The 26,345-nt window shown below is 41.7% G+C and overlaps 1 protein-coding gene across 1 annotated transcript in view; it reads right to left on the bottom strand.

Annotated features, from left to right (window-relative positions):
• Window positions 1-1,375: 1,375 nt before the first annotated feature.
• The window catches only part of BARD1 (BRCA1 associated RING domain 1), a 71,288-nt gene continuing 46,318 nt past the window's right edge, over window positions 1,376-26,345 (bottom strand). Inside the window, exons 5-11 of the mRNA XM_035138954.3 lie at window positions 23,854-23,934; window positions 21,567-21,739; window positions 15,407-15,515; window positions 12,142-12,277; window positions 11,019-11,111; window positions 3,977-4,074; window positions 1,376-2,604 (exon numbers count right to left, since the gene is read on the bottom strand). Of these exons, the coding sequence (XP_034994845.2) occupies window positions 2,272-2,604; window positions 3,977-4,074; window positions 11,019-11,111; window positions 12,142-12,277; window positions 15,407-15,515; window positions 21,567-21,739; window positions 23,854-23,934 (1,023 nt within the window). The 3' untranslated portion in view covers window positions 1,376-2,271. The remainder of the gene's footprint in view (window positions 2,605-3,976; window positions 4,075-11,018; window positions 11,112-12,141; window positions 12,278-15,406; window positions 15,516-21,566; window positions 21,740-23,853; window positions 23,935-26,345) is intronic.

Raw genomic sequence — 26,345 nt, 5'->3', positions numbered from 1 at the left:
CCAACCCTAAAAAGCTCAACAATTTGGCATAAAATCCTAAAAAAAAGCTCAACAACTTCAATCCCAAAAAAGGTCGGCCCCCACAGCCCTTCACTTCATCAAATCTGGCCCTCTTTGAAAAAAGTCTGGACACCACTGTCTTAAGGGATCAAATGAGCTGTGAAACATGGCAGCAAAATGACTATTGCCTTTATTTTTTGCCATTACACTATTTTATTATATCAAGATTTTACTTCACAGATGTAGGCCTAATTCTCATTGAGAGGATTAACCTATCTGACTTCTAACTGCAGGTAGGAACTCACATGACTGAATACTTCCCTGCACATAAAGAACTAGTATGTCAGGGAGAACAGTTTCACCATAGCCTTCTGCAACATGCTAGTCTCCTATGTAATTAAAATAATAATTTATTATTTATACCCCGCCCATCTGGCTGAGTTTCCCCAGCCACTCTGGGCGGCTTCCAACAGAATACAATAATCTATTAAACATTAAAAGCTTCCCTAAACAAGGCTGCCTTTGGGTGTCTTCTAAAAGTCTGGTACTGTAGTTGTTTTTCTCTTTGACATCTGATGGGAGGACACTCCACAGGGCGGGCGCCACTACCGAGAAGGCCCTCTTGATTCCCCGTAATTTGGCTTCTCGCAACGAGGGAACCGCCAGAAGGCCCTCGGGGATGGACTGCAGTGTCAAGGCAGAGCAATGGGGGTGGAGATGCTCCTTCAGGTATACTGGACCGAGGCTGTTTAGGGCTTTAAATGTCAGCATCAATACTTTGAATTGTGCTCGGAAACGTACTGGTTGTGCAGGATTTATTTTTTTAAATGCTGAGGAAAACATGCTACTATTGCCAAGGTTGTAGGTTTGATCCCCATATATGGGATGGCTGCATATTCCTGCATTGCAAGGGGTTATACTAGATGCTCCTCAGGATCCCTTTCAACTCTACCATTCTATGATTCTATGTGAGCTCCCACCTACATTCTGACTTAGTAAAGCCTTGATACAGTTTTCACCAGGGGACCTGTATGAATGAATGTTGCCTAAGGATTATGCTCTTGATTCAGAAACTTCCATTGCAGCTCAGGGTAAATGAAAGGCTCTCTGCAATGAGGCATCAAAGGGAGACAAGGTATAGAAGACCCTGCACTCATTCTTTCCCCTCAAGATAAGCCCCAAAATGCACAGAGGTTGTCAAGCATTACTTGTGGTGTGACAGCTCTGAGCTGTAGCAACTCTCCAAATGCGCAGGGTCTTGGAGTGGAGATGGATTCACTTCCATCCTTCCAGTCATCTGCGGCGATTTGCCTGTCTCTCCCAACCTGCCACTTACACAGCATTCATACATACAAAAAGACTCACAGACCAATGCTTCAAGTCATGATTTATCACCGATGACATACTGAACATAATTGTAGCATAAGAAAGAACACAGAAATCATGATTACAAACATAAGAATAACCCATTTAAACATCTGGCAAAACCAATGCTAGTGTCTGTTTCACTATAAGCAAAATAGAGGGGAAAGCTTTAACAACTGTTTTAGTAGGTAGTTTATATCATTGCTCTCAGCACTTTATCTAATAAAGAGATTGGAGCAGCCAAAGTGATACTGGAGGCAAACACAGGATTTCAGTGTAAAATGACCATCATTTCAGAATATGCCCTATAATAGTAAGCACACAGGAGATATTTTGTGCAGACATGTGCTAAAGGTTTAAAAATGTTAGCTTTAAGTTGACTTGTGTGCTCAGAAATTTGCTCTACTACTACTATTATTAAAACCAGGAATGATAAACTGCATACAAATTGTATTTCAATTCAGGAATGGAAACGCTGAGGCCCTACTTTTCCAGGAATGGAAAAGCTGAGACTACAACTCCTTCAGCTGGACTACAACTCCCATCATAGTCCTGACCACTGGCCACGAGGGCTGGTGTGGGCTGGAACCCAGCAACAACTTGAGGGCCATACCTTCTCACCTCTGCACAAACTCTGGTCTTAATTTAAATATTACTGCTATTAGAATCCTAACTTGAACTAACATTTCAATGATTTTCCTTAAAAAAAAAGTCTGCCATTAAAGGGGTCTAAATTGTATAGAGTCTAACTAAATCTAGAATGTGTGTCCTCCACCCCCAAAATCATGATATAAATGAAGTGAATCTGTTGCTTAATAGTTGTTTCTAGGTTGAGGTACATAATTTCAATCTGCCTGAAAAGCAGGACTGCGCTAAAGATTCTAGCATCACGATGCTGGAATTTTTTTATTTCTTAACAGGTAATAGCTGAAATGACACGACACAGTCTATAAGCCATTTAGACGGCGCCTCCCAAACCTTTCCTTGCCGAATTTTCTCTGGCTTGTAGTTAGAAGAGCCATCATAGATTATATACTGTGTGCAGGAACTCTGGTCAGAAGCAATCTCAGCATGATAGGCTACAGTATTGATTGTCTGTGTCACATCACTATCCGATTTGGGTTTCCTCAGCAGTATCTGTCCTCCACCTGCTTTCACCAATTCCTTCAGATCATCTTTGCTGTGCTCCTTAAACATTCCCAAAAAATAGAAGTAGCAGCCATCAAACAACTTTGGCAACTAAAATAAAGAAAGGGAAAAAATATGAAGAGTTGGTCACACACAAACAGTCAGATTTAAAAAAACCCCAAAGCTGTAATACAGTTTCCCTTACAATACATCTCTCTCTCTGTTGAAGTCCAAAGTGAAGTCCCCCATCATACTCTGTATGAACAACAGTCTTAAAAACAGCAACTGGCTCTTGCCCACCTATCACGCTGCCAAGCCACTGGCTGATGTGGCCGACATGGTTGCAAAGTAACTGCTCAGCAGGAAAGCAATTGCTCAGCAACAGAATACTGACAAACAGTGCAACTTTTGTTTGGAAAATGAGGTCAGTTTGACCGGGGAAAAATACCTTACATCTGCCCAGCAGACAAAGACTATGTACTATTGAAAGGAAGTTAGAGAGGAGACAAGAGGCAGGAGTCTAAGGGTGGCCAAGGACTGAGAATTGCTTTTGGGGGGGGGTATATTAAATAGGGGAGTTAATTGACAGGAAACCCCAAGGAGGGTAGCAGAAAAGGGCAATAGGAGATATCATGGTCTCAGCATCCCTAGGAACATGAAGAGTTGTGCTATGGTACGGGAAAGGTGGGAGACAGATAGAATGGACAAAAGTTACAATATGGAGTAGGGTTGTCCAACCACACGATCGACAGGTAGATCCCTGGATGACTGTGGTGGATTGTGGGCAATCTTGGGGTGCCAATTGATCGTGTGATAAAAAAACAACTTAAAGTCTCCGCCCCCCTCACTGTGTCTTGGTTGTTGGACGTGCCTGATATAGAGTATCAGAACAGAAATGGTTGTTGTTGGGAATTCATGCAGAGTGTGAAGAGCTGAATTTCATATACTGATGAAAAACAACCACCCAGACCTTTGCCTCTAGTCATAGATAATTAACTAAAAAGGGTTACAAAGTAATCTCAAGAGATTTCACAACCAAGAAAATAACCAAAATGGAAAGCTAAATAGGAAATTGTTTAAGCTATATTTTCCCAATTCAGATGCAATTTCTTCTCAGTAAGAACTGAAAGCTGTACAAGAACAAAAACACAAAACCAAAACCCCTGGGGTACCAAGGGTTGGTGAAGGGTGAAAGCTTCAGCTCTTGGTGGTTCAGGCCAGCATCTTGCATAAATGTTTCCCAGACTTACCTTGAAAGCACTGAAAAGATTTAGCAGCACATATGACAACACAAATCCATTAACAGGTCAAAATCGCTTTGGGAAGTTAGCAGCTGTCCACCACTTCTCAAAACCAAGTGCTGGAATAAAGTATACACCTTTACTTTCCTTAGTCTGCACAGGTGGAAAATAGTAAAGGGCTACAACAACAACGTCATATGGGCTCCAAAAGCAAACTTGAAGGTTAACAAAGTGGCTCTCACCAGCTGCTCTTTGTTCAGTCGGCCTTGGCGTGCACCACCATCTATTTCATACTTCTCTTCTTGCTCCCGAGCACTTGTCTTCAGGCAGGCATCTACCCCTGCAATTTGGAAGAAAAGATGGACAGAGGAGGAAATGTAGTGATTTATTTTATGCTGATAAAAGAAACACTGTAGGAAGCGATAGCAACACTAGGGCAAGTCATCCTGAAAACAAAAGGCAAAAATCAAACCGACAGAATGACCAGACATTATAGAACAGAATGGAACACGGTTGGCTTGAAAGAAGGACCCGTATGTCAAGCAATTGTTGCAGTCGATGCTGAAAAGTTTCAATAAAAAATAAATTAAAAGAAGGAAGAAAGGAGGAGAGGATAAACAGTGGGAGTAGATGAACTTGTTCGTTACACTGCATGTTGTCTTATACAAAGTCAAAACAGAAGAGTGGCTGGCACAGCTCTTCAGGATTTCAGACAGGAGTTTTAAATAGCCTAACACTACTCAGAGATTGAACCTGGGACATTCTGCATACAAAGCATATGCTCCATCACTGAGCCACAACAACACTTTCCTCAGGGCTGAGTGGTAAGTCAAAAGCTTCTCAACAAAAGGGTTTTTATTTTGAGTAGGATTTGAAGGAAGAGATTAGGCTGCAGCATCATGTAGGTGGCTCTGGGAGACACACAGCAAAGAAAGAGCAGAGTTGTTTGAGGGAGAAGGGGACCTGAGAAGCTTAAGAAGAGAATGCCATAAGCAGACAGATATTGGGATATTTCACAGGGGAATGAAGGGCTATCAGGTGTGGGCAGTGCCACCGAGGGCCTTAACTGGGGGGGTGAAGGGGTTTGTGCTTGATCCAGGAGCAGAAAGAGTAGGGATTTATGGAGGGGACATGACACGATCTAAACAAAAAAAGTGGGTGAATAGTTTTGGAAAAATCTTTACAGGCATTGAAATAACTGCAAGTCAAAGTGTGTGTACCTGAGTTTGAGTGCCCACCCTTGATGGCTAGGTTTGCTTTTAGATTTCTATTTCTGGATAAACTCTCCTAACCTGCCAGTTGGTCTTGATCATGATTTTTAGCACACTGATTCTTTTTGCACTTCAGATAATTAGTCCTAAGAGGAATTGTGTGTGAACAGACGATGGGTTTGGATTGCTGCATTTAAAATCAACTCTAAATAATTCAGTTTTGCATAATGGGGAAGGGCGAGAGTCGCCTTAGCTGACAGGGCTTGCAGACAATGAATGCACTGATGTTTTATAAACTACCGGTACTGTCTCCATATCATACAAACATTGTTCAAGGAGAGAGGAAATCAAAGGAAATCAAAAGGACTGGAAAGAATCATGGTAGCAATGTAAGGATTAACTGGCTTGGCTATAAAATTCTACTTGCACAAGGGGAGTATTACCAATTCCCCCCACTCTGGCTCCAGCTGAGAAACGTCTGAGCTCAGAAGCTTTGGGACAAATGTGGGTGCATACCACTGGATTGGCAGCGGTCGGGATAGGAAAGCAGTAGTGTCTGTACGGAACACCATGCAATTATCTGCATTCAAGCTATATTCTTTATAGCACCTGATGCAAGTGAGAAACTTCCAGCTTAGAAAAATTTCAAATTATGATGGTAACAGCATGAACAATGTGAAACAGTACAGTAAGTCATACAAAAGGTTCAACTTTCTCCTTCTTCCCCACTTCTATGTAAGCCTGGTGGAGTATAGTAACTACTATACTGCTAAAGGCACAAAAATTCATTTGTGGCAGTGTTGTCTGCCTCTGTTGCCTTGGGGCATGTCTTCTATATTCCTTCCCATTATTTCATTGTTGTGGCTATTTCTGGGACTATGATGAGGGTAGGATACAGCATACATTATTCTACTGCATCCAGGTTGAGATTAAGCTTCACATATTGCTGAATTTTTGCCAAGAAGGAAGGTGATCAGAAGCACAAATTATGACAAATTATGGCAGCCTTCTTTGGTGCCTATAATGCAAGTAAGATGTTTTGTTCTTTAACAAAAAATTCTTTTAAAATGGCTGCATTTTAGCTATGAGTTTTTGGAGACAGTTGCAGCATTCAGTTATCCAAGCATTGATTTATTAAGTTAAATCAGGCATCCCCAAACTGCGGCCCTCCAGATGTTTTGGCCTACAACTCCCATGATCCCTAGCTAACAGGACCAGTGGTCAGGGAAGATGGGAATTGTAGTCCAAAACATCTGGAGAGCCGAAGTTTGGGGATGCCTGAGTTAAATCAACTGTATGCATTGGTTCAATTCCAACAGCTAATCACATGCTAAGAGCATTTAGTGTTGATAATTGAATCAGAAAACATATTCTACCACTGTTCACTGATTCATTATCCAAATCCATGAGGATTAGGATATGATAATACAAACATTGTCCCTCACTGGAGGGGAAGCCGCACTCCATCCTTCCAGCAGAAGCTCATCCACTCAAAAAAGGACTGACTATGGTAGTGGAAGCCAAGGTAACTTTGTCACAAAATTGAGACTGAGGGAGCAGAAAAAGTAGACTTAGAATGCACTGAAGTCCATGACCCTGTTGATTCCAGAGAGCCGTGCTCAGTTTTTAACACAAACACTTGGGCCATCTCGTTCAGTTCTATCTGAGGTCTAGTTCAGTTTTGCTACCCAATATCTTTTTTTACTGGCAGTTCCAGGATCCCCAAATTATCAAATATATTTTGATAGCTCTAATCCAATACATTCATTTGTTTATTTATTTAGACAATTCATATACAATTTAATTACAATTGTCTATAAATGGCGTACAAGAAACTCAACACAATGCTAATAGAAATCAGTTAAAATTGTAAAATCAGAACTCACGTTAAAATGCCTGGAATAAAAATGGAGTCTTCTGTAAGATACCCTGTTTCTCATATTTTAAGGCATCCCCATAAAATAAGCCATAGCAGGATTTTTAAGCATTCAAAGAATATAAGCCATACCCCGAAAATAAGACATAGTGATAGGAGCAGCAGCAATGCCGGCCGCGGCAGGAGGAGGAGGAAAAAAATAAGACATCCCTTGAAAATAAGCCATAGTGTGTTTTTTTGAGGAAAAAATAAATATAAGACGTGTCTTATAATATGAGAAACACGGTACTGCAAGTTCGACAGGAAGGGGGGCTACCTGACCTTGATTGGAAGGAAGTTCCCTAAAATTGGGCCCACAATACTGAATGCATGGCTCATAGTGGATACAAGCTGTGCTTCTGAGCCAGTGGGAACTCTAAACAGCAGCTTCCCTGAAGACCTCAAAAACCAAGCAGGGGAATCAGGAATCAGGTGGACCCTTAGGTATCACGTTCTCAAGGGCCTTCTGAACTAATGCAAGAACCCTGAACCTGGCCCTGTAGCATATGACCAGCCAGTGCAAGGTTTTAAACACTGGAGCTATCTGCTGGCGATTGTCTGTTCCTATCAACTGTCTAGCCATAGCATTTTGCACCAGCTGAAGCCTTTGGACGAGGCTAAAGGGTAGCCCACGTAGAGCACATTGCAATAATCAAGTCCTGAGGCTGCCAAAACATAAACCACTGTGCCAGACTAGGACTGCCTAAGAACAACTGTAGTTGGTATACCAGCCTTGCCTGGCAAAAGGCACTCCTAGTCAAGAGGCTACCTGAGTCTCCAGTGATAAAGATGGATCCAGGAGCACCCACACACTCCAAGCCTCTCCTTTCAGAGGAAGAGCCACCTCAGCCAGAAGAGACAACTGGCCAAACTTCCAGACATGGGAACTACCAACCACAGTGTCGCCATCTTCCCAGGGTTCAAGCTCAGTTTATTGGCCCTCATCAAATCCATGGCTGCGCCCAACAACAGTCCTGATCATCCACAGGCTCTCCTGACTCAGATATTATTCTATTCAATATCATGTGCCTGGTCACCCATAATAAACATTGGGCTCATGTATTCTCCCACCCCCACCCCCCTGTACAGTGGTACCTTTAGCTACAAACTTAATTCGTTCCGGAGGTCTGTTCTTAACCTGAAACTGTTCTTAACAGTGTTCTCAACAGTGAACACTTGCAGATACTGATGTCCATGACATGCTGGCATGATGTGGTGACTTAAGAGTGTTGTGCTGTTTAAAAGTATTTCAGGAAACATTAGGTTCTAGATGAAACCAAGGTATTCAGCTGGAATCCTATTGCTTTCAAATAAACTTAGGCAAGTGTGCCTCTAAGCAGCACCCATTATGTCCTTTCCCAAGCACTTATTTGCTGGCACAGCAACTCTTAAGATTGGATCATAAAACGTTGCGTGAGCACTCTGATGAGATTTATTCCTCAGTTATGTCCAAGTGGACTTTGGCAATTGCCAAACAGAAGGTATGATAAATAAGCAAGAGTAAGAGGGGAACCATTTTTCCTAGACAAATGTTTCATCAGCAGGAGTCCAATTATTTGTTATAACAATCTTTAATGTGTAATGACTCTGAAGAAGACTAATAACAAAGACTGGTGGGAACAGATGGAGCCATGGTGTTAATTACAGGCACTTAGCTGCATCAGACCCCATGAGTTATTCCTAACATTTCCCACCAGGGAGGAGAATCACTGACTTTTTAAAGTAGCATGTTGCTTACTAAGCTGAGAATATTAAGAGGCAGGACTGTACTAATAAGTAAATCCATACCTCATTAAATGAGTATAAAACTCTATGTTGGATGTATTTTTTGAAAGTGGTAAAGTAAAGGTAAAAAGGGACCCCTGACCATTAGGTCCAGTAGTGACCGACTCTGGGGTTGCAGCGCTCATCTCGCATTATTGGCCAAGGGAGCGGGCATACAGCTTCCAGGTCATGTGGCCAGCATGACAAAGCCGTTTCTGGTGAACTAGAGCAGCGCCACGGAAACACTGCTTACCTTCCCGCTGTTTATCTACTTGCACTTCGAGGTGCTTTCGCACTGCTAGGTTGGCAGGAGCTGGGACCGAGCAACAGGAGCTCACCCCGTCGCAGGGATTCAAACCACCAACCTTCTGATCGGCAAGCCCTAGGCTCTGTGGTTTAACCCACAACGCCACCTTGTACCACACTCCTGAAGTTCCCCACTTCATTGATGTCAAGATCGATATCCACTGATATCCACTGCAGAAATTTGCCAACTGGGTTGTTCACCAGGGCAAGATGCTTTGAGCATATTACACCGATCCTGGCCCAATTGGCTGTCAAATAGTTTCTGGGCCCAATTCAAAGTTCTGGTTTTTACCTATAAAGCCTTAAAAGGCTCAGGACCACAATACCTCAAGGACCACCTCTCTCCATATAAATTGACCCAAGCTCAGGCCCTTCTTTATGTGCCCCCTCCATGAGTCCAGAGGGCGACGACATGAGAATGGGCCTTTTGTGCAGTGGCTCCCTGTTTGTGGAATTATTATTACTATTATTATTATTATTTCTTCATTTCTATACCGCTTTATATTTTTTAAAGAAAAATCTCTTCTTTAAGAATTATGCTCTCCCCAAAGAGGATAGCCTGGAGCCTTCATTACGTATCTTTAGGCGCTGGACAAAAACATTTCTCAATAAACAGACCTTGGCCTGATTAAATAATCTATGGCTTTTTAAATGTGTTTGTGGAACTGGAATTATCAGTTTGTTTTCTTACGTATTTTGTGTTCTCACTTTGTATTTTTGTGTTGCAAACAGCCCTGTGATTTTCACATGAAGGGCTATATACAAAATTAACAAACTAACTAACTAACATTTTTATTATTAACAACAACAACACACTATGGACAAAAGACTGATGCTGATGCACTAGAAAAAATGTGTACAGCTCCATTTAATCAATGGATTGAATATATGACTACACTTGCAACTTATGAACAGATTGTTTATAAACATAGACTTTTCACGGACAAGAATAATGTCCTCTGAAATGCATTTATACATAATACAGTAGGTTAAAAATAAACGTATATGTGTTCAGATAATAATGATACCTATTTATTAGGTAAGTATATATGGAATTGGACTTGTTAACTCTTATAATGATGTAGTATACCTTTTCTTTTTCTTTTTTTCCCTATGTTGTTCAATTAAACTGTTCTTTAAAAAATCCTGAACTTCACTCAAGTCATTTAAACTGTGTGCCAAATCTTTTTGGGCAGCAACTCAAAGGAGTAACCCTGCATCTTAAAAACTGCACTTCAATGTGTCATAGCACATCATTAATGAAAATACTTTGGCCACCTCATGAGAAGAGAAGACTCCCTGGAAAAGACCCTGATGTTGGGAAAGATGGAGGGCACAAGGAGAAGGGGACGACAGAGGACGAGATAGTTGGACAGTGTTCTCGAAGCTACGAACATGAGTTTGACCAAACTGCGGGAGGCAGTGCAAGACAGGAATGCCTGGCGTGCTATGGTCCATCGGGTCACGAAGAGTCGGACACGACTAAACGACTAAACAAAAATGAAAATGACAGAGAAATTAATATGGAAAGGGGTGGTGCCTATTTGGCATTTGAAAACAGCATAGTTAGATCTTTAGCATCAGCTAAAAAAGAAGATAATAGGAAGAAAAGCAGTTCTACATATAACTATAACCTGCTCAGCCACATCATGTGCTGTAATGCTCTGATGGTTTGACTTTATTCCTGAAGGCACACTCTTCCATTGTCTCCTGAGACAGGCAGGTGCCAACAAGCTCAGGTAGAAGCAAAGCTCTCAGCTACTGGGATGTTCCTCTCATCAGCAGATTCATTATTTTCGTTCTTTTTCCCTTAAGCTGTCAAATGTCTTCACTAATAAACCAAAAAGTTAACAGCTGCATTCCCTACTTACAAGCAAAAAGCTCTGATTAACTCAGTGGCATCCCATTAACAATAATAGGAGGCACTACACATTTTCAACAGATGGAGTAACATTTAGCACTGAATTCTTGTCATTCACCTAACAAAGAACCCCAGGCTTTTAAAGCATTATTGATGTATTCATATTGTCTTTACCCCTTATGTCAAAACATGTACATTTTTTGTCACAAGACCATCTGGTTACTTACACTGAAATGTCAAGATCCAGCATCCAGTCAAAACAGCCAGCATGCACTTCATAGTACTGCGTGTAGAATTCTCAGGGATAACAACATGTGTCACTAAAACAGAAGACAGATTATATGAACCCCCAGTAATATTAACTACTTATGTGCCACGTATCATGTAAAAAAATGTAAGACGCAAGTCAGATCCCTGTTTACAAGTCACCACTGCTATTTCAGGTCCATAGGGAAATGCCATTCAGAGGCAAAAACACCCTCACACACGAGTGGAGAAATAATGCACAGGGAGAGGAGCAGTAGTTTTCTAGGCTGGCTGTTTTCTGCACCCCATAGGGAGTTGATTTCTCTGACCTTAGGGGGAAGGCCTTCACGGGGTACCGCTCCGGCGGGAAGGTAAATGGCATTTCCATGCACTGCTCTGGTTCGCCAGAAGTGGCTTTGTCATGCTGGCCACATGACCTGGAAGCTGTACACCAGCTCCCTCGGCCAATAATGCAAGATGAGCGCCGCAACCCCAGAGTCGTTCACGACTGGACTTAATGGTCAGGGGTCCCTTTACCTTACCTATATATCCCCTATTTTTTCAGTTCACAAAATCCAGGTCTAAATAAAAAGCTCTACATAGGCCATGATGCAAGCTTGCCAGTTATGAGTAGAATGCGCTTCCAGAGGTGCAGAAGGGGAGGAAATATTCCTTTCACCAGCAGCCCAAAGTGTGGGGAGGGGGAGAGCTGAAAAGTCCACTACACTTTAGATCCTGTCTATATTTGCCTAATGTCTCTCAGCATATCCTCCTTAATGTACAGAGGGCACTTTCAGAGAGACCCGTATGAAACACAAGGAAAGGGAGGAAATGCCCTCAGAAATTAGAACATTTGTGGCTGTTTAGGACTCCTTGCTTGTTTAACTAAAATTATAAAATTTATATACTGCCCTTCAGCCAAGGATCACAGGGAAATTTAAAGTATAAAAACAAAGATATATATAATATAATAGCAAACGAAACACTACCCCCAGTTTGTTAATTAATTGTTAATATTTTAGTTAACATTTTGAAAGTGAGGTTCTTAAGTCCTTGCACAAACTAAATTTAAATAAAAAGGGCAGAGACAGTCATAAAACTTACCTGTGCTATTAAATGCCGTACATATTCTAGCTTTCAGAACCTTTGCCAATTTACTCAACAACTGCTGCTGAACTGGATTAAGACCACTTCCAAGGAGAACAACAGGTCCTTCTCTGGGCTGATTTAGGCTTAATTGCTTTGCAAGGACAAAAAGGGGAAAGTGTCAAGTCCTACATAAAGCCAGCATCTTTTCCTTTTGAAGGAGCAACTAATCTCTACTTGACATTTCTATTAAATAAGAAATAACTATTTTGACATGAACACAATTCATGGGAGCCCTGCAGGACGCAAATAGACAGAAAAACAAATATTGATGAAATCTAACAAAGCAGCACTAAAGAGACAACAAGGGTCTTATGGCAGTTTCCAGTCATTTAAGTTTTACATAGTTGGCCTTCTGAACCTAGATACAATTTTAATAGGAGGATATGTGAAAATGTCTTGGTGAAATTCAATGGTGTCTGTGAATGAGCAGAACAGATTTCTGCTTGTGTTCCTCCTACTGCTTCTCCACAGACACCAAAACCTACTGTGGAGGATTGGGGGACCCAGAGTAGATTTTGGGAAGAGCAGTGGACTGCAGGGAGGAGGAAAGGAAGGAGACACCCCATTGCATGACCTGAAGTCTGTCACATGATGATGGATTTCATTGCCCGTGAAAATCAGCATAAAATTATGAGACAAAATACACCCATACCAGAAGGCAGAAGTGTAAGCCAGGGGCAGCCAACTGCTAGTCCCCAATGCAATTTTACCTGGTCCCCGGTAATTGAATCAAGATGCATTATTATTAATTACATTTATATACTGCCCTTCAACCAAAGATTGAAGGGCAGTTTACAGTATAAAAATTCAAAATACATCACAAAACAACAATAACAACAACAGCTACTACTAATAACAACCCCCACAGAAACATTTTACAGGCCAGATTGCTCAGCCAGACAAAGGCCTGAATGAAGAGGAATGTTTTTGCTTGGTGCCACATGACCCGGAAGCTGTACGCCGGCTCCCTCGGCCAGTAAAGCAAGATGAGCAACCTGAGTCTTCTGCGACTGGACCTAATGGTCCCTTTACCTTTTAAAGAGTTTGCATAGGGACGCGGGTGGCGCTGTGGTCTAAACCACAGAGCCTAGGGCTTGCCGATCAGAAGGTCGGCGGTTCGAATCCCCGCGACAGGGTGAGCTCCTGTTGTTCAGTCCCAGCTCCTGCCCACCTAGCAGTTCGAAAGCATGTCAAAGTGCGGGAAGGTAAACAGCGTTTCCGTGCACTGCTCTGGTTCGCCAAAAGCAGCTTAGTCATGCTGGCCATATGACCCGGAAGCTGTGCACCAGCTCCCTCAGCCAGTAAAGCGAGATGAACGTCGCAACCCCAGAGTCGACCATGACTGGACCTAATGGTCAGGGGTCCCTTTACCTTTTTAAGAGTTTGCATGTCATTTCAATGGTAAGAAAAAGAAAATAGTTTTGCAAGATGAAAGAAAGGGAGCTATTGAGTGCTGCCTTTGTCTTCATTTCACATGTACTGTATATGTAAATGCAAGTAACTGTGTACAGTGTTATGCCTGAGCTCTTATAATATACTGTAGCTGGGATACCATTGCTGATACGTGTTATCACCTTTTTTATGGCTCCCGCCGAAGGCTCAATTTAGGTGGGACGCAGACAGTGGCCATCCCTCGTGTAAAGACCTGAGCAGAATAAATTTTGCCTCTCTCCCCTGAGAATGTCTAGCACAAGCTAGGCTCTCCACAAATACAGCTGTCGCTTCTTGCAGTCAGTTCTGTGACCTACGGCAATTCCGTCCATGGAGATTCCGGTTCATATGAGGACACATTCATGAGCCTTTAATGATATGTATAGTAACATAAGGAACTTGATCGTTTTAAGCAAATGGGGAAATTGTGCAGGACTTTTTTTTAAAAAAAATAAAGCTGGCTAACCCCTCTATCAGTACATAAAAGAATCTAACTCGTGCAGATTCTTACAGCACCTAACCTCACACATTACATTTGCTTTCTCATATCCTGAAGATCTAAGAAGACCTTGGTCCAAGATGTCCAAGACTGTACAGGTCTAGGCTCACAGCAGTCATTTTGAAGGTAAGTGATTTTGAAACTGTCTGCATGTAGCTAGATATCACACCAACACTGCAAGTAGCTATGAAATTGCTACTCCACTTTACTGGACTGTTTCATTAAAAAAAGTATTGTCTGTTATGGCATTAAATGACATATAAATTATTATCAATACTTTCCCAGAGAGGAATATGTATTATGACGCTATCTTCTTTCCAAGTTCAAAAAGTACCTGTGGGGAACAGAAGGTACAAACTTTGCCAGGTTTCCAAAACATACAGGGAGCTTTCAGATGATGGAGGGTCCCCCACTTCAGACAGCTGCCCTCCATGAGTTGATAGTGGTGAAAAAAATGGTGGAATGGAGGCGGAGCTAGCACACTCATCCCACAGTCCCCACATTTTCCAAACCCCAAAAGGCAACTGCTGTTGGCAGCATAAGGAGACTACAGCAGCACTCTCTTAGGGCCAGAGGGGTGAGGCATCCACTGGGCAATGTCCACTGCCTCATCGGGATCTAGGGCTCCATGACAGGAGCGCATTCAGCAGGCTTTTGAACTGACATTTGCTTAGCCACATGTGGTGAATCAGAGGAGCAGTCTTCTGGTGAACAAATATTGAAACTTCTGTGGAACAGAGTTAAGTAGTTACCTTCTTTCAGGGTGACAGTTTGCCAAAAAAAGATTTTAAAAACATATGTATACAGTACATGGGTAAGTGGACTAAGAAAGCTTTTGGGGGGAATTCATTGCCAAAGAAAGTCCACTGGATCATTTCTGTGATGGCTTTGACCTAGTTAACAAAGAAAACATTTTTGCCAGTTGGGTGGAATTTTATGACTCTTGTGTTTATAGTGCTGCTATTGGTTATGCTATTCCCCATAGTATTTAGCTACTTACCTATTCCTAATATGTTTGGATGCTTTCATATTATTACTACCCTTGTATTGGTTAATTTTTTACTCTGTTTATTGATTGGCTATTATTTTAAATGAGGTTTTATGCTTCTGCTTCACAGATTACCACCTAACTTCTGTTGTTTTAGTGTTTGTGTGGCCTTTATTGTTAAAAGTTGCCTTGAGTGCTTCAATTTCTGCATTTTGCACAAACAATAAAGCTAAGCTTAAAACGTAATTCCAAAGTTCAGTTTAAAGGTTTTTAAAAAAAATAAAAAAAGTTTTAATACTTACTTCTGGACACTGAGTAGTAGTAGAAGAGTCATTCTTTGCTGGGAGCATCAGAAGTGATTTCATATTTTCTGTTTCAGCATAATCCACAGGTTTGTGACCAAATATATTACTAAATAAAACAAGGACAGATGGATTTCAAGTAAATAAGGGTTGTGACTGAACTCTTAACTATCTGGAAACAGTTGCACTATATATTTTCTGCCTTCTTAATATGCAGTGTACAGCAAAATTGAATGAAAACCCAATTAAAGCACTAAATTTAGGACAGATGGATTTAGCATAACAAGCGGCTGTATTCACCATAAAAAGCAGGAGGTGGTACACAAGCTTGAAACTTTGTAATTAAGTCAGTCCTTGCCAAGGATCTACTGTTTGCACACTCATCATACACTGATTGGAACTTTTGATATGGTGGGAATTCAAGATTTAAAAATATAGAAAATGTATTCACTTGATCAGAAAAAGGAAAACCATTTTCTAGAACACTTGCCCAAGAGTTTTAAGTGGCTTTCATTCCCAAGTAGTCCTGGGCTGCATCTCATTTTCTTTTCTGACCGAGCTTACACGGAGGCATGAGGCTCTAAAGGAAGACCACCACTCAAAGATCCACACTGCCATCTGCTCCAGTTCAGCCACCAACTTGTTTGCTCTTCTAGCATACGTAGCAGCCCATGAACTCTGCTGCTGCTTAACAATTTTACTTAGGACTTGGCTCACATCTCATTTCACAGTGCTGCCAGCCTCCAGTGACATCAGTAAGACGGGAGCAGGTTATATTATAAATGCGTCTGATGAAAACAGCAATGCTTAAAATCCTTTTCACTCTTGGGAGTTTCAAACCACTAAGGACTGCCGTGTTGCCTCTATTTCAGTATAAATCACCAGCACAGTCATTTGGCCTCACTTTAATTTAGGGGCTATATTTAACATCAACTGCTATAGACTTCAGATGACATACCCAGAAGAGAAAGCAAATATTAGTTTACATATAAAAACACTGGCTTAACGCCACAACAGATGGCATGATGCTGCTATCTGTGAAGTGCTTTGACATATTGCTATAGCATCCTCGCAGTAGGAAGGAGGTGGGGAGAGAGGGAGAGGGAGAGGGAGAGAGAGAGAGAGAGAAAGAGAGAAGCATAAGCTCTCTTTCACTTATGTGAAGGGAGAGACCACAGCTCAGAAGAGTTTGATCCCTAGCATCTCGTTAATGGTCTCTTGTAGAACAGCTGGCCTGAAGCTTCAGAAAGCAACTCCCACTGAGGACAATAGGATACAAGGCCAAAAGGATCAAATCTGTGATTCTATATACTTTTACCTGCAGGGGTGCTGCAGCATCCACAGATGCTCCCAGCCTAGGATCAGTGTTTCTCAAACTTGGGTCCCCAGCTGCTGTTGGATTATAGTCCCAATTATCCCTGACCACTGATCCTGCTAGCTAGGGATGATGGGAGTTGTGGTCCAACAACAGTTTGAGAAACACTTGTCTAAGTAGACATTTTGATCCAGATACTTACCAAGTAAACAACACCCATTTTGCATTTTATTTTATCCACCTTGGAACCCAAGGCAGCATACAGAGCAGCCAGCCATCCAGGTACTGACCAGACCCACATCTGCTTAGCTTCAGCAAGGCAGCGGCCTCATGTGCCTTCAGATCATACTCTGAATCACTATGGAACCCGCAAGCAGAATTATGCCCATGCTCCCAGTTTACAGGCAGGCTCTGGTGCTCAAGCAGTTGAAGGTATATTTGTCAGATTTATTTAAATCATGCAAAACATTTTGTAAAAAATAATAATAATAAAAGAATTAAGGGAATCAGTGTGGTGCAGTGGTTAAGGTGCTGAGGAGATCCAGGTTCAAATCCCCAGTCACTCATTGGGTGACTTTGGGCCAGTCACACACACAGCTTAACATACCCCACATAGTTGTCATGGCAGGGGAGCAAGGAGCAGGCAAACACACAACATCACAGCCATGCTTTGATATTTATATAAGTATAATATGCAGTGTTGATCATACACAGAGCAGACCTGTTTAAATCAATGGATTGAAGTCTGCTCTGACTTGGACATCATTCTAAAACATTTATTATCAACAACTGTGTCCTATAAGACTACAGAATTCAGGCAGACTCAGTAATCTATGTAACAAAATTACATTGCCTAGATGGTAGGATATTGTTCGCTTTTTTCAAACGTAGAAAGGGAATGTGTATTAGGTAAAGAATGAGGTGTTCAATTCAACCCTCAGTTTAACAATTAAGTATAATTTCATGTAATTACATGAGGAATTAGGCAAAAAGTGAACTTACTACTTGAAATATCTTGAACTGAATATATTTCCTAATAAAAACCTAGCATTGGCCACGGCTAGAGGTAGCCCCTTAAGCTAGGAGAATCTCTGGTGTTCAATTTTTGTATTGCAGTTCAGAGCTGCCTTTTTAAAATAACATTATGACTGAGAAGTCAACAAAACTGCCATGGAAGGCATGTACTGCCTGTGACTGAAGGTAAAATATGAATATTATTAACTAGTAGCAACTTTAAGAACTATAAATAAAACATTTGTTTGACAAGTTCATTGATTTTGTTACGTCGAAAGAACCCAACGAGCCACCCCTTGCTTTGAAGCACACCAATTTATAGGTAGGGGTCCATGAATGATCATTCAGATGACAAAATGATCTCACAACACTAAGGTTAGGGGCAGAATGAACAGAGTTGAACCGGGCCACCATCTTATTTTCCAGTTTTCATGGGATTTCACTGGCTGGATTTAAATGGACTCACTCCACATGAGAATAACTTTGCAGAAAACAGTGTACTTTCCCATTCCACACAGTAGTAACTCAGTAGCAGCTATGCCACAAGCAGATAAAAGTCCATGGCCATAAGGGGATAGAAACTGTGGCCAAATGATACATGGAACCACAAGGTACAGTCAAGGGAAAAAGACAAGTAAAGATTGTCAAAAAGTTTCTAAGCAAAGGAAAGAGGTTCCTTTGTTGTCAAAAGCACTACCTGGTCCTAAACAAATGCTCCCAACAGCTCGACTGTGTTCAAAGTCAAACTTGCATTGGACGGAACCCATTATTCTATGCAGAAAAAAGGGAACAAGACAGCTTTTACCAATGTTAAACTTATTGTGCATGGGGGAAAACTGGCAAGAGAGTCCATCTGAGTGAAAGCCTTTATGAGCAACTGAAATTGCAAATGCAGAGAGCTAATTTTTCACGTCACTTGGCTGGCTGTGAAGCAAGACAGACAGGAAATTCAAGGGAGCAAACACATAAAAAAATCCAGTTATAAAATATGAATTAGCTATGTGCAGGAGATTAACTTTTAAAAAATTAACTAGGCCAACAGGGCAATTAATAGGTCCACTGGTCCATATAATATTTTCTATTTGTAGCTTCACATCTGTGCTAAATGGAGAAAAGGTTAAAAAACTACAAAAGCAGTTACTAAAACTTGACAATTTCCAGAGAAACATACATTATCTGCCTTCTGGCATTTTCTTACAAAATAAGATTTTGGGGGTGGGGGTGGGGAATTCATCTTTGCTCTCTTCATTTAAGTTCCTGAACAGACATTTTGGTTTTCATCATGGAAAACAAGGTGCATGTGCTTAAAGCCTATATAAGCATGCAATTTATTATACTGGTTGGGATCCAAAGAGCTACTTTAGGCATATCAAAGAGTTTAGACATGCCTAGCACACTTTTTTTTATGACTTTACTTTGAACAAATCGCAGTCTGCTTCCCTCGGTTTCAGGCTAATGGCACTGAGTGCTGCTGTTACAAGGGGTGCAAGCTGAAAGTGGTCTTGTACTCAGAGAACACGTTTTTTTACCTCTCAGCCTACGTATTTTCTATGTCGCTACTGAAATGTTGCAATTCCTATCATTTGTGTTAAGACCTAAAATTGTATTTCAAATACCTATCTATGTGCATGCATAAACACCCACACCCACACACAGCACTCTATCAGTAAATCCCAAACCAATAAATACATGCTAACTTCTAAAGGTCTTAGAGCCAGTTTCAGAAGTAGTGCAGGTGACTTCAACTATTTGGGAGACTAGCCACCAAGCATGCTAGTTTAACATTTTTATACATATAATTATACCATTTTAATATATGTATTTTAGTATTTTACATTGTTTTAACTCTACAATTAATAGCATTCTTAACGTATTATATTGTGTTTTATGTGCTCTGTTTTCTTCCTATCTTCCCTACTAGTTATTGGCCAAAATAAATATATATATGCTCTTTATCACTTACATATGGCATTTAGAAGGTGTGAGGGACAGAAGTTACAGGCAAGTCCCTCCCATCTTAAGTAGCAGCTCGTCTCCCAGCGCGAGTGCTAGTGGAGAGGGAGAGGTCTCCAGCGGAGACTCAGGAAGTGGTGTCCGAGGCTCAGGCAAGGTAGCGGAGCCCATGCCCAGTGTGGGAAGGGAAGTGGGAAGCAAGGGAAGAAGGCCAATCCCTCCGACCCCGGAATTGCGGAGGAAACGACGGGGGCGGAGATTCAGTATCCCGAGACTACTTTGCTGGAAGAAAACGCGCGAATCTCCATTCGGAGGTTCTGACCCCTAACTGACAACATGTACATAGTACTGTTCTGCACTGTAAATAATCAGCACTAAATAAAAGAATGAAAAGACAACGCCTGGAGGAGTCGTTACTCTAGAGTAGCCGCTACCGCGCCTGTGACAGAAGGCATTGCCAAACAGTTATTTCCTGACCACTAATAAGAAATGAGGCCTTTGGGGGAGGGGTATCAAATGCAGGCTGGTCTTTGACACCAAGAGGTGACCATGAAGAGAAGTCACTTCAAAACCTGCATTTGAAACATTTCTCGGCCACAGTGTTCACCACAATTGGAAATGAAGAAGCATACAGAAGTACTAACAATTTATATAAACACACTAGAAAAGCCTTTTTAAAAGGCACCTGAAGGCCCGATATTCTTAAAATAGCTAGATTGCTATTTGAAGAGCCTGGCTCTCATGGGGCAGGCACCTGCAAATGTATGGAGCCTGATGACAGCACAGGTGGGTTGAAGTAGCATAATGTACCTCAGCAGGGACAGGTAAGAAGCAACATTAAGGTGCTAGACATTTGGGGCTTTCTAAGTTAAAAGGAAGACAAAGGAAACAGAGCCACCCCATCAGATTTTCCATCTCCCTTTGAAGAGAGGGAGTTTGCTTTCCCTCCTCGTCTCTCCCCATACCTTTTCTCTCTGTGTTCTGTCTTTCAGATTGCAGGTCTGAGGAGGGCAGGGATTGTCTTATTTCTGACCTCTGCAAGTCACTCCAGGAGCCTTTTTTTCTCCAGGTAAAGAGCGGGATAAAAATGCTCTAAGCAAAACTAATAATATGACATGAAGGTCACTGGGAAGCTCCCAGCAAATCAACTTCCTGTCAGGTTTTTCTTCCCTGAAGGGGTAAGCCTGTGACTTGGATATACACTTTCAGACTACAGCCAAATGTCCACATGATGAGATGTCCCTCCATACAAATTCCCACCACATAGAAAATGAGGGGAGGAATTCAACTTGCGAGATGAAACAACCCCCTCTCACCTCCCCCTGTGCACTGTTCTGGGGTTCTCTTGGCACACACCCCTGAACAAATTTCAGATGGCATGGGAGGAGGAGAGCTCTGATGTGTTAGTGGAAGTCCCTGCACTCTCTGCTACTAGGATTTGTTAGTTGAATCTCACCCACAATGTCTGGGCCACATAAGGGTCTGGTGACTTCTGTTCCAGTGTATCTGAAGAAGTGTGCATGCACACGAAAGCTTATACCCAGAACAAACTTGGTTGGTCTCTAAGGTGCTACTGGACATTTTATTTATTTATTTCGACTGTGTCAGGCCAACACGGCTACCTACCTGAATCCGGGGTGGGGATGACGGCATTGTTCTAGCCTAGTTTTCCCCCTTGTTTACTATGTATAGGATGTTTTTTTTAATTAGAGGGGAAAACATTCTACCTGTAGGATGAAGCAGTGCACTTCAGACATGTTTACCACTTCAGAATGAAGGTGATAGGTTCCCCAAGATTCCTGAACACCAGGATCTAATGGTATGCCTCCATTCATTCATTTGAAAATACAGAGATAAATCAATTTCTCCTGTACTCACACTACATTTCGAGAAGCTCCATGCAGAAGCAGTAGTTCAACAATACTTGTATGTCCATTCTTGACAGCATCGTGAAGCGGCAAATCATTTTGATACCCAGCCGCATTCAGGAGTGCCCCATGTTGTAGCAACAGCTCCACGACCTCCTTATGTCCATGATTACAAGCTTCATGCTAAGTGTTGAATTGGATAAGAGCAAAACACATAAGAAAGCATTAAGAACCTGCATTAATAAAAAGTGAGTCTTGATCTTCATGACAATGCATGAGAATTGCTCAAAGGAATTTTTATAAAATTCACTACATTTACTCTCAAAGACGCTTACAACAATTAAAGGCCATTGATTTTAGGAATATTTGTTACATAAATGATGGGAAAGGTATGTGAACAAGCTCAGTCTGGCAGTAAAAATGAAGTCATTTTAATACATCCATCATAAATGGATTTTTACAGCTAGCAATGATGAACACAGACTACTTCTAAACTCAATTTCCCTTGAGTTTGAAAATGCAATACAAAAGTATATCAGCTGTCACAGACATTGGCCTCGTTTGGATGTTAATGATAAACCATGGCTTCTTCTTATGAGAAATGAGCTGCAGTGACCTTTAGACTCGCCTGTTCTCTACTTCCTGCTTCCTCTGGCATGGCTAGGAGGAGGGGAGGAGGAGGTTTGGAAGCTTTCCCTTCCACAGTTAAGTGTTACATCTGCATCAAGACAAACTGTAGCTAGTCTTAACTATGATTAGGTTAAATTAGCCAACCTCAAACCCATGAGACCAGATTGTTTTAACTAGTTGCAGTTTTAACTAGTTGCAGATTAATGACAACTTAACGTTAAACTGTGGTTAACTGACATTGGAAGTTAAAAGCTTATGAACTCCTCTCTAAGTGGGGAGCACAGAAAACCAATGGCTCATGTACAGAATAAAGCACTGGCTTGGACTGGATGGCCCTTGTGGTCTCTTCCAACTCTATGATTCTATAATCATGTCCAAACTGGCCTATTCCCTGTCCTTGATGATTGAGTGTATTTATGGCAACCAGCCCTATCTGCAAGAATTCTGACAATCTCCTTTTAAAATCGTTTCCCACACAAGAAAAATCTGAAAACATAACAAGAGCATGTATTGTTAACAAACACCACCAGTGCATCCTTTGTAGATACTGTACTCAACACCGTGTTTCCTAGGGCCAAGTACTTTTTACTTAAGCTCTCCCTTTGATGCCAACATAATGCCTTTCACCTGTTGCTGGCTTACAATTCCCATCACAACTACAGCCCACTAGCCCTGTTGGTCCATCTCATGAAGTGGACCATAGTCTGGGAAAGCTTATGGAACAACAAATTGCAGAGCAGGGAATCTCTGTATGCTAGTTTTGAAGGGGAACTGATGTGTATCCAACACAAACAAGGCCTCAAATGAATGAGTGTCTTCATCTTGTGTGGGTCCCCTATCCATCCAAAGCGTCTGGCTACACCAGATTGGTATACCCATGGGACACTGGCTGTGAACTGTGGGAACCATGCTACGTATTCTAAAACCAATGTGCCTGCTGTGCCTCATATCCCAAACTGCTGGTTTACTGTAGTACTGAATTAAAATCCAGCAAAGCTTCAGCACGATCTTTTCCTGGGAAATCATAGAATCATAGAGTTGGAAGAGACCACAAGGGCCATCCAGTCCAACCCCCTGCCAAGCAGGAAACACCACCAAAGTATTCCTGACAGATGGCTGTCAAGCCTCTGCTTAAAGACCTCCAAAGAAGGAGACTCCACCACACTCCTTGGCAGCAAATTCCACTGTCGAACAGCTCTTACTGTCAGGAAGTTCTTCCTAATGTTGAGGTGGAATCTTCTTTCTTGTAGTTTGAATCCATTGCTCCGTGTCTGCTTCTCTGGAGCAGCAGAAAACAACCTTTCACCCTCCTCTATATGACATCCTTTTATATATTTGAACATGGCTATCATATCACCCCTTAACCTTCTCTTCTCCAGGCTAAACATACCCAGCTCCCTAAGCCGTTCCTCATAAGGCATCGTTTCCAGACCTTTGACCAATTTGGTTGCCCTCTTCTGGACACGTTCCAGCTTGTCAGTATCGTTCTTGAATTGTGGTGCCCAGAACTGGACACAGTACTCCAGCCAATCATATCAGCCAAAGCACTGTCATTTGAAAGGTGATGACAAAGCCACTTTTTCCATTTGAAGTGCAACAGAGAGCGAGAGAAGAAAAGTGGCACAGAATGAAAAAGAATGGATATGTTTAGAAAACTTGATATTTACCAGTGGAGTCCATCCAGCATAGTCTTTAACATTGGGATCTGCTCCACTTTCCAGTAAGTGCTTAACAGCAGAAAGATCACCCTAAAGGAGAAGAGGGAGGGAACCATTTAATTTCTCAAGGAAATGCAATACAAAAAAGCACCAGTCAGGAAGGAAATAAAAATTCTAGCCCCCCCCCCCCCAAAATCAGTTAATATGAAAAGTTGATAATTACTTATAACTGTCTCCTTGTGGCCGCATTTGTAAACTGTTACAATATCTTCTTTTTTATGCCTCTTAGTATTAACAGTTCCCCTCTATACTCAGAGAAAGGTGTCTTAATTTGCACAAACCATTTGCTGGAGAAAGGATGCAAGCTTTTAGGTTACAAAGTACACTGCAACAAAGACTAGAAAGAGTCAGATCTCCACTGTTTAGAGAGCAAAGGGCTCACTGTAGAACACGGGTGGCAAACCTTTCTCTGCAAAGACTGAATTACATTGAGGGTGATCTGCCAGGTGCTGCATGCAAGTAGGCATCTTGTTCTGCAACCGGCCCCCTCTGTCTGTCACCCCTTTAGCTCCTAGTGGGCAGATTCCTCTTGCTACAAGTTTGAACTGTTTACTTGCAGAGGGGGCTTTTGAAATCAGTCCAAGAGCCACATATGAATGGACTGCTGGTGGTTCCCTCTGCTGTAAAACAGGGTTAGCAAAAACTGCAGCACAAGCATAATGTGTGGGAAAGCCGATCGTGAATGGCCCCACACATCTGGCCTATATCTCCAGTGTGCACGCCTGCCTAGACTCCTGACAGCAAAGCCCCCAAAGGCACTGGGGTGAAGGACTGCTTATGCATCACGGAGCTCACTGGAGTGGCACCATTCCACACTTCCAAGCTTATGGTTCACTTGTCCAAAAAGATCGGCACCCTGCAATTCTCACCCTTGCCCCACATTCCATTCCATTCCACTTGGGAATGGAAACTCATATGAAGTGAAGCTTATTTGAATGAGAAGGATCTTATTTTTTGTAATTAAAATGAACAAAATCATTAACTGGGAAGAACAGTCTACATTTTTATTGTTTGGGTTCCAAGTTAGGCATGTATTGCTCGTTTTGGCAACCTGATGCCCCCCCCTAATGTTTTGGACTATCCACCTCAACTGATGGGTTGAATCAACATTCATCCACACTGTACAAATCACCCTAATGTCACTTCTGACAGTTCCAATAATTCAGAACTCTAACTGGGCAGGTTAGCATAGATGTACTCTTCACCAAGTTAGAATCAATTGTCATTTCACTGTTTGTCATAAAATTAAGTGTCTTTCATCAAAGTATCCCCCCCCCGCAAGCAATAAAACCCTAACCAATCCAGAATACCTACAGAAGTGTTTGCACACATTATGCAATGAACCAGATTGCACGATTAAAAATATAGGCAGAGGAAACAAGATAGTTTCTGCTTAATATTTCAGTGACTATCCATAGTGAAATGGCAGCACTGCTTATCTTACTGGCAGTTGCTTTAACCAAATAATTTCATTTCCATCCTACGATAATAGAACAAAATATTCTCATGATAAACTGAAGCATGGAGTGGGGAACCCAAAAGCAGGATAACCATTGCATTTTTCAAGTAATGACTATGCTTGTTACCTATAAACACTTTTGTATTCTGCTGCAGAAGGCACCTAGCCTCTCTTCTCAATGACTTCTACATATAACCTACGACAGCAAGAATTTTCACACCTGGCCACTCTACTATTGATCATTGTCTAGTGCTTGACTATTTGATCTACAAATATGTGAAACACTGGAAAAAGTCACTGTATGCGGCCTTCGTGTATCTAAAGCAGGCATCCCCAAACTGCGGCCCTCCAGATGTTTTGGCCTACAACTCCCATGGTCCCTAGCTAACAGGACCAGTGATCAGGGATGATGGGAATTGTAGTCCAAAACATCTGGAGGGCCGAAGTTTGGGGATGCCTGATCTAAAGGCAGCATTTGATTCCGTGTCTAGGGGAAGGCTTTGGGCTAAACTGGCTGATATGGGCATCAACATAAGGCTATTACTTCTGTTAATTAAATTACATGAAAATAACACCCTTCAGGATAGCAGACTTTCCAATGGAATTCCAGTTCAAATTCAGTCGGACAAGGATGTTTACTGGCTCTATTTTTATTTAACATCTATGTTAATTCCTTAATCATGTTTGCATGTAATTGATACTCACCCACCTGTGTTTTCTAGTGGCAGAAAAGTTCCTATTTTAATGTATGCGGATGACGCTGTACTTCTTTCTCAAACCAAAGTTGGCTTGAAACGAGCGTTAGAGAAATTCAGTGATCAATGTAACACTGAACTGCTAACAATTAACTTTGCTAAAACTAAAATTGTCCGCTTTGGCTGCTCCTTTAGGAAACATAATTGGAATATGAAGAGACATGTCACAGATCAAACTAAGAACTTCCAATACTTAGGAATCACCTTCTCTTACAACACCAAATTCT

Source organism: Zootoca vivipara, chromosome 1 (assembly GCF_965207765.1).
Source record: "Zootoca vivipara chromosome 1, rZooViv2.hap1.1, whole genome shotgun sequence".
NCBI classification, from domain to species: domain Eukaryota; kingdom Metazoa; phylum Chordata; class Lepidosauria; order Squamata; family Lacertidae; genus Zootoca; species Zootoca vivipara.
This window is presented reverse-complemented; position numbering and strand designations above follow the sequence as displayed.